Source organism: Tuber melanosporum, assembly GCF_000151645.1.
Source record: "Tuber melanosporum whole genome shotgun sequence assembly, scaffold_149, strain Mel28".
NCBI classification, from domain to species: Eukaryota; Fungi; Ascomycota; class Pezizomycetes; order Pezizales; family Tuberaceae; genus Tuber; species Tuber melanosporum.
This window is the reverse complement of record NW_003298807.1, coordinates 260,010-268,633: the sequence shown is the minus strand read 5'-3', so window position 1 is coordinate 268,633 and position 8,624 is coordinate 260,010. Positions and strand designations below refer to the sequence as shown.

The 8,624-nt window shown below is 49.1% G+C and overlaps 2 protein-coding genes; one reads left to right on the top strand and one right to left on the bottom strand.

Annotated features, from left to right (window-relative positions):
* Nucleotides 1-1,892: 1,892 nt before the first annotated feature.
* Nucleotides 1,893-4,292, bottom strand: GSTUM_00002963001 (uncharacterized protein; the record flags this gene model as incomplete). XM_002836521.2 has 4 exons in its annotated part: nucleotides 3,363-4,292; nucleotides 3,124-3,290; nucleotides 2,656-3,062; nucleotides 1,893-2,600 (listed from the first exon to the last, which is right to left on the bottom strand). The coding sequence occupies exons 1-4, from the start codon at nucleotides 4,205-4,207 to the stop codon at nucleotides 1,893-1,895; spliced, it is 2,127 nt and encodes a 708-aa protein (XP_002836567.1). The 5' UTR covers nucleotides 4,208-4,292.
* A 591-nt stretch (nucleotides 4,293-4,883) lies between these two features.
* On the top strand, nucleotides 4,884-7,633 carry GSTUM_00002962001 (uncharacterized protein). XM_002836520.2 has 6 exons: nucleotides 4,884-5,701; nucleotides 5,763-5,786; nucleotides 5,846-6,196; nucleotides 6,459-6,505; nucleotides 6,559-6,638; nucleotides 6,690-7,633. The coding sequence occupies exons 1-6, from the start codon at nucleotides 5,498-5,500 to the stop codon at nucleotides 7,190-7,192; spliced, it is 1,209 nt and encodes a 402-aa protein (XP_002836566.1). The 5' UTR covers nucleotides 4,884-5,497; the 3' UTR covers nucleotides 7,193-7,633.
* The last annotated feature ends 991 nt before the right edge of the window (nucleotides 7,634-8,624 follow it).

The following is an 8,624-nucleotide window of genomic DNA, read 5'->3' as shown; positions in this document are numbered from 1 at the left end:
TCGGTTGAGGGGAGAGGGGGAGGGGGGGTGAAGGGAATTGTGAAGGAGGGGAAGAAGGTTTTTCAGAAGGTAAAGAAGAGGTTGAGCTTTAAAGGTGAGGCAGTGGGGGGCTGTGGTGGGTGGGGGAGAGAAGGTGGGGAGGAGAAGAAGGTGGTGCATAGATTGACTTTGCAGAAGGATTTTAATGATCCGGATAGGTACTCTCGGGGTGATTGGGCTGAGCGCCCTGGATCCAGGGCCTTAAGCCTTATGGAAAGTTCGAGCGGTCCCGCAGCAGACGGAGGACGCCCCTCTTCTAAGGGCCAGTGGGGTGCTGCCCAGGGGTCCGGGACCCAGCGGAAGGCTGGGAAGAAAGAGAAGAAGGGGGGCAAAGGTGCACGGAAAAGGCGACATACCTTGGATAGCTCCGGTCCCTCAACCTTAAACGTTCACGGGGGCTACTCCAGCTACCTCGCTGACAAGTACAACGGCGGCAAAAGCGCGGAAACATCCCCTTCTTCCTCAAAACCCATCCAATTTCCCCTTGGTGGCCGCCCTCCGAAGGTTTCCGCAGCCGCCGGTCATAGTTCCAAGTTCACTCCACCTCCGGATAACACTTATCGTCGCCGTGGCGGATCACTCGGCGGTTACCCCCGCCGTCCGCTCCTAGATCCTAACATTCGTCCCCCTTCCCGTAGTTCGCCAACGCCACCACCGCATCTCAGCTCTGACACATCAACCTCTTCCTCCTCCTCAACAACAAAGTTGAGCATGATATCCGCGAGAACAGAAGCGCTCTTCGGAAGACACCTTCAACAGAGCTCCTTCCACTCCAGCGCATCTTCATCCTCCCTCGTTTCCGCTCGGTCAACACGCAGCTATGAAGAGCGCGTTGCACCCGCACCCTTGGTGTCTGGGGGAAATCCGATGGATTCTTCGCACGGGTTAGTATACACCCCGGTTCAAATGATAGCACCATTAGTGATTAGGAAAAAGGAGAGTAATGCACCTCCGCTAGCTACGATTTCGGAGGAGCCTGTCGAGGAACGCAATTATAGCCGTTTTTCCGACGATAGTCACGACGGTGATGGCTATAGTGACGCAGCTGTTACCGATGAATTTTCCTTCTCGGACGAAGTTTTTGATACCCATGCTGCGGGTGTTTTGGAAGCGTTGGACAGGATGTCCGGACCTGGGATCCATTTCGATCACTCGAGGGGGTATGATGGGGATTCCGAGTGAGTTGTTTGCGATACTAACTTGATTAATTACTTACTTACGATGCGCTATCATATGCCGTTAGTTAAAAGATCATCTCCTTTGTTTCAATTTTGCGGGTACTGTACAGTAACTTTATTTGTTTCACTAACCCTTTTTACTAATAGTTAACTTGACTTGATTATTTTTGCTTATGGACAAGAGTCACACTTTCATGGCGCCATCGCAGCTGTTTCTTTGCAGTAGGGGTTTCATAATTCAATTTAGGACTAATTTAATTGCATGTTTCAATTCCCTCAGTGGTTATTAGAGCGAGTGAGTTCTTCATGTGTCATCACTCGTAAAAGAGGTATGAGATTCCGGGGAAAATATCATACACGGGTAATGGTAAAACCATAGGTATGATAATAAGATACCTTTCCATTTGATCATCATGTTTCCGATGCAGTCCAGATATTTTGTCACTCGCATTTATCACATTCCCATTCCACTAGACCCACATTTTATCTTCCCAATCGAACCGTTCATCCATACAACGCGAATGTACACCGGGTAATTCTACCATTAAACGCCATCAGTAGTACAAAGAAATGCCATTTCCCAAGCGCCCCCCCTGTAATACCGTAGAACGAGAAGACATGCAAGTGAAGAAAAAAGAAAAAAAAAGAAATAAACAAACAAAAAACCCCACCCTCTTAACTATCTACAAACCTATCCAACCCACTCCCCGCCTCGTTCTCAACCTCCCTATCCACCTCCCTGCCAACAATCAAACTCTTGCGCTTGAGCCCAGTGTGCAGCGTCTCGCTCTGAATTTCGACTCCTTCCTCCTCATCGCTATCATCCTCTTCACCCTTCTCCCTGCCCCTTCTCCCCCTGCCATCTTGCAAGTCCACCAGCAGGGGGGTGTACCCAGCCTGCTGCTTCAAGTGCTCCATAAAGCCGTGGACGTGCAGAAAGCGACTACTCTCGTACATGGGCAGCGCAGTGTCCAGGCACCTCCTGGACTGCGCCAGCTTCGCAACCTCCAGCCACTCCCCGGCCGCGAGCATCTTCCACATAGCGGCCTTGCGCTTCCTAGCGCCCCAGGCGCCGCTGCCGATCCCTTCGCGGATGGTGTAGCACGCGCCGACGCGCTCTGTTATCAGTGCGTGGCCGATCGTGCCCTGCGCGTTCATGTCGCGCGCGCGGATGGCCCAGGTCGCGGCTTCATCGGCGGCGCCGCCGCCGCGGATGCGCAGGAGTTCTACGGCGACCAGGAGGCAGCGCAGCGCGTGGTAGGTTGCCGAGCAGCGGGAGAGGTAGGAATAGCAACTTAGGTCTAGCATTGGGGCGATGGTGTCCGCGCGGACCTTGGAGGTTAGGCCCGTGCCTGTTAGGATTAGGCTTATTGCGGCCATTTCCTGTGGGAGATTATTAGTTGGAGGCTCCTATTTTTTTTTTAGGTGGGTGGAATACCTGTGCTCCGGCGTGGTACTTCCAGGCTTTATCATTATTGAAGTCTGTTCTTAGAAGCTCGTATATGCTGTGTGCCAGTCGCCAGTCCCGCACCATGAAGGCATAATCTGCTAATTTTCGCATCTGGGCTTCGGGGGAGCTGGGGGGGTATGATTGATTCAGAGCATCGTAATTTGATGATGAAGAGGTGGAGTTTCTGGAAGATGAGGCGCTGAAGTATCGCTTTGACATGGAGAGGAAGCGTCCGCTGATTCCGCGTCTTCGGGACGCGACCTGGTCATTCCAGGTTGCTATACAGCGCTCCATGAATGGTATTACGCTCACTTGGGTCATTTCACGGACCATGGTCTGGATGCCGGTTGCATCTGAGTCTGGTAAGCAGGTGGTTGGCTGTTCGTCGTCGTAGTCTGGCACGGGTCCGTTAGCGATTATGGATCTTTCTTTCGGTGTTTGGGCCATAGGAATTACCCCTTGAACGGATTTCGTGAAGCTCTTCAGCAGCAGATATCCATTGACTTTTTGGGACAACGACTGCATCATCGTCGGATATAACCGAAGCACCACCGGACCTTAATCTTAGCAGGTGGCAATGCAATCCGAAATGTTTTTTCATTTGATCGAATAATAGGGTAGATCTAAGGCTTCATAAGCTTCATCTCAACCTCTCGATTGGAAATCTCAATTGGAGATAAGAGTAGCCTACTGACTTTTTGATGTCATCCCGGTCTTCGTCATGAACCAATACATAGTACCGTAGATAATCGGTACTGAGATAATCTGGTAAAGGAAGATGGTTTCCCGAATTATAGAGATTTCGTAAACTGTCTATAGGATTAGCATTTCTAGACGAAATGGCTATGACACAAGCGACCGGATGCGAAAAAGTCTCATGAGGCGACAGGGGAAGTGCCGACAATATCCGCCTTAAATACAGCATGTAGAAAGACTGGTTGAAGGCCGTAGTGTCGCCGTCGGAAGGCAGGGATGTCTCGTTAAGCTCCTCAGCCCTCTCCATATGCAGATTGACCAGATCCTCCACTTCCTCCACACTCCCGCCTTGAAAGACACGGCTCCCACTGCCAGCGGCCTTTTCCGAGGAGCCGTTCATGGCCCTGGAGGCCCCGGACTCCCATTTTTCCCCAGAACCGGCCACGTCGGTCAGGGACACGAAGCGGACACCGTAGTCGTCGTGCATTGTGCTGATGCCCTGGGAGTCGCGGATGGTTATCCTCCCCTGTATGCTTTCACCATAGGGGCGCAGCATGTCTTTAAAATCCACAAAACCCTTTTCCCGGGCAAGCTCGTTTGTGTCGTCGGATACATGCACGGCCACGTATGGGACGAACGCGCGGCATACCAAGCCTTTGCAGTCCTCGTCTTCGGGCGACCTAGGGGAACTGAGGCTTGCCTGGTTGAACAATGAATTGAGGGATGTGACTGAGCTGTGAACCGGGGCGATGGAGGAAGAGCGGAGGTAAACCGATGTTGCCCTGGACACACCAACAGCCGGTAGCGTTGGACGAGTTCTCAGAGAGGGAAAGGCGGAAGACATGATTTCCAACTGGACAATCAGTTCAGCCGGAGGGATGTGGTGATATGATGAGAAGGGGGGACGATGAACTGAGGTTGTATTCTGTGTCGAACGGGTTGAGGCTCAAATTAGGATCCCAGCTTGGCGGGTTTGAGGGAAGGGAGGGTATGTGATCACTGGTCAGGGTTGGTGCCACACAAAATAACAACATCTCATTTTCTGCACTCTACTGTAAATTATGATAACCATGCCGTACTGGAGTACGAGTACTGTACGGGTGTATCTCTTTACCTCTTTTGTTTCTCACATTTTCGTTTATCCTCCACATAATCTAATCGAGCACCGTGCCCGTGTGTAAGGGCTGCTACGCGGGGCCCGGCAACACAAGCCCTCACCCAGCGTGTTGTTCTTAATACTGTATCGTAAATCTATCCTATCATAGCTATGATACCGCTTACCTATCCGGCGAGCGGTAATCGCCACTTTTCCATTGGGAGTTGGGTTGGGTGGTCATGACTTTTTGCCGTCACCAAAAAATACTCACTAGTTATCACTCGAAATTCCCGATATGGTTTAGTATATCATACATGTAAAATGGCAGAGCTCCTGATGGAGGTGCCCGACTTTTGTCAGCCCCCCTACTTGTGCCCCAATCTTCCGTTTCCTTTGGTTCTCACCATCCCTGCACTCTTATTTCACAGAATACATACTTGATTGAGTTTTGGAAATATCATACATTCCATCCATTCTTTTCTTTTTCCTTTCCCTTTCCCTTTCCCTTTCTTTCCCTTTCCCTTTTTCCAAGTGCAACATACTTGTACCGGTAGTCCTCGTAGCTTCCTATTGCTAACAAAAAGTAAATCCTGCCAACCAACTACAATTCACCGTTTTCTCTCCCGTCATACCTTTCCCGCCCCCCCCCCCTCACAGCTAAACTACTGGAGTATCTCCTGTCCCCACCTAACGCTTTAACCCCCTCTTCCCTCCTCTTTCTCTTTTTCTTACTACTCGAGCACCGGTATTATCCCCTCCCTCCTTATCCGCCCTCATCCGTCGGATTTGGCAATCTTCGCGCCCTCCAAAAATCCCGGATTCCCTCTTTACTCACTCGGGGGGCACTCACACACTCACCCACATCTCCATAAACAATACTCCAGTACCCCCCCTCCTATACATTACCATACATATTCCTACATACTTACGGACCGCCCTACCGGATTTGCTTTATATGTCATGACTCGCTGATCCTCCCACACACGTCTTATCCGCTCCCCCTCGTCTTCCATTGCCTGACAAATTCCGGGCGGAGGTATGCAATCCCTTGGTATGCCTTCCGCTTATTCCATTCTATTCCCCCGCGCCACCTCCACTGAGCAAACAACCACCTTCCCAATGCCGCAGCCTACTCCTTCGTCTACTTTTTCTTCCACTTCGTCCTCCTCCTCCTCCCTACGGCGAGGTTTGCTGACCAGGGACCTATCCTTTGATGGCCTGATAGTTCCCAAGAACCGCCGCGTACGATACACCTTGTTTCTGCCTCGCTTCTGGTAAGATTTATGCTAACTAAGGCTTATAGCCTAGGTTTGACCTCACTCTAGAAGTAAGAAAGCTTCTTGTTTCTCTAGCCATGAGCTACCTAGCTAATTACCGGCAAACTAGATTCATGATCTCAATAATGTCCCTCTCGTTTCCGGTCAGGCATACGTTAAATGGCACATCGGTGGGACAGCTCGCGCAGACTTCCGCGGTCGAACAAATAAAGAGGGCATTAAGGAGCATAAAGTCAATTGGTGCTACGAGCAGGTCTGCTCCAATGTTCGCATGACTGTCGATCGGAGTGGTATGCTACAGGAGCTACCTATAGTTTTCGAAGTAATACAGGAATATGCTGGCGCTCGCGAACGAATAGCTCTCGGCTCTGTTACCCTCAACTTGGCTGAGTACACTCGTGTGAATAAGGAGACGAGGAGGTACCTGATGCAGGACAGTAAGATCAACTCGACGCTGAAGGTGGGTATTTCTATTCCCGGGCCGGTCTGGAACAGCAGGGTTCGCCACCGGGTGGATGAGTGACTTTGCTATTTGTTGAAATCACTCGGCTACTGGCAAGGTTTTCGCATGATTTCCCTTTTTTCCTTTCATCTACCAGCGAGAGCTCGATTACAACCATGGAAAAGTGACACGCCACCATGTTGCGAACTCTGCTGTTTCAGACTGTCCCATGGGTTCGCGGCTAGTTTTGCGTAAAGCCATTCTCTGACTCTGACCACAGGTTTCAATCTCTCTGGAGCAAACCGGTGGAGATCCGAACTTTGAATCGTTAGTTTCCTGGAGGATCTCGGCGAATGGACGCGGCTGACAATTTAATTTAGCCCTATGCTAAGAGGTGCACAAGTATTCGGTGGCATTGCAGGCATTATTGGGGAATCGCAAAACCAAGAAGATCCCGGAAGTCGGTGACACACACAAACCCCACGTTTCCAGTGAAACTAACATGCGACAGATGCAACAGTTGCGACATCTCAGAAACGGGAAACAAGTGCAATTCAAGATATGTATCGCTGTACCCTTGCGGCATCCTGGCAGCTTCAAGCGGGCGAACTTCATCCCGAAGAGTGTATCGAAGATATATTCGCCGGCGGTGATGGTTGGACCCCTAGATCTGAGCGCGGTAGAGCCGGCAAAGCGAAATCTGTTCGGTATGAGAGCGATTTGAGCAGGAGCAGTAAAGGCAGCGACAGTGATTCTCTGAGTGTTGTGAGTGCAGGTGCCGCTAGTGGAGCCAGTTCAACAAACCAGGCGGCAATGCAGCGCCATACCAACACCAGGGATGCCCGAAGGAGAAAGGATGGCGATACTCTCAGCATAATGAGTAACCTTACGGGACCGAAGGTTGAGCGAAAGCGGAGCAGCCGTAGCTCGGGGAGTGCTCGTAGCGCCTATGAGGTGGACGAGTTGAGGGCTAGGGAAGACCTGGTTAGCTGGAGGATGCCTTCGGCCGTCTAATAAACAACATCACTTTCCTTGACAATTTCCCTGTCTTGCTCATGGAGCTTTTCTCTTACCACATCGGGGTTTATAATTTCATTACCTTTCTACCACTTATTTCCTAGCTTACGGAAGGCATATGAGCGTTTGGGTGCTGGGATGGGGTTTTTTTCCTTCTTTTTTGGGGGGAATCGCTGGCTATCGCTCTTATCTTCCTTTTGTATCAATTTCTTTTTTTTCTTTCTTTTTTCCTTTTTTACACAAAAAACGGTGCTGGTAGCATAGATTGGTTGCTTCGATTTATTTATTTCTTTGCATGTATTAATATCACTTGATGGGGTGGTTTAGGTTTCTTCCTTTCCTGAGCTATCCCATAGGTGAAGTATATAGAAACTATAGATGGAAGGGAAGTATTTCTGGTTGATCATTGTAACAATATAATAAGGATTCATCACACCATCGTATCCGTGCTACGTGATTGATTGACTGATTGATTTATCGGAAGTCCTGCGATGAGGCGTTTGTGGTGATGAGGTTCCGCTGACCTATCGGGTGTCCGGCGTGGCTAATGAGGGTTCGAAATGGCCGAGGCACCGGCTGCATGTCCTGTTCGAGTGCGAGGAGGACTAGAGAGGGTATTGGGCAGACACGAGCCACGGCGTTTTGTGTGAATGGGCTGTGCACGTTTTTTTCATTTGCTGGTATGATACTGTACTGCGGTTGGTTAACTTGTGCGTATATACAAAAGCCATGCAACTGAGTGGGGAAATTATGTTGATCCTCTCTTGTATGTAAAATGCCATACAGCCCATGCAATCCAACAACTTATCAGACCTGAAGGTGCACCAAACGAGGTACCCGTACGAGTACAAGTACAGTACCGCACACGCGGCGTCATAACTCATCCGCCGGTTGTAACTTAACCACTAGGAAAAAGAACTGAAAAACCTAACTACCCAGCACAGTACTATCAAGAAGGTAATGATATCTCTACAATTGCAATGGGGGTTTTGCAACAAAGCGGAGACTATGCTGTTACCGACCAGTTAAATAGTTGGTTAGTTAGTGGGTGAAATAGGAAAAATTAAGTTGAGAGAAGGATACCTGTACTGTACTCGTACTAGGTTGCGTTAAAATAAAATAAAATATAGTTAGTAACTTATAGACAGGGTCGCCTTAGCTGTCAGCATGAACATTATTAAGTAAGCCTAAAAGTTGGGAAGCTAACAATCTAGTTTTGTTAATTTTAGAATTTACTAAAATGTTTACCGCTTAATGATAATAATATACTATTAAATTTTGATAAGTCTAAGTATCTATTAAATTTTTTTATATAAAGTTATACCTATCTATATTTTACCACGACATTTACTCGAGCTTATTTCCCAATTTATTTGTGCAGTGTAGTAATCATCAAGTTTGATATAATTCACGGGGCTGAGCCACCAAG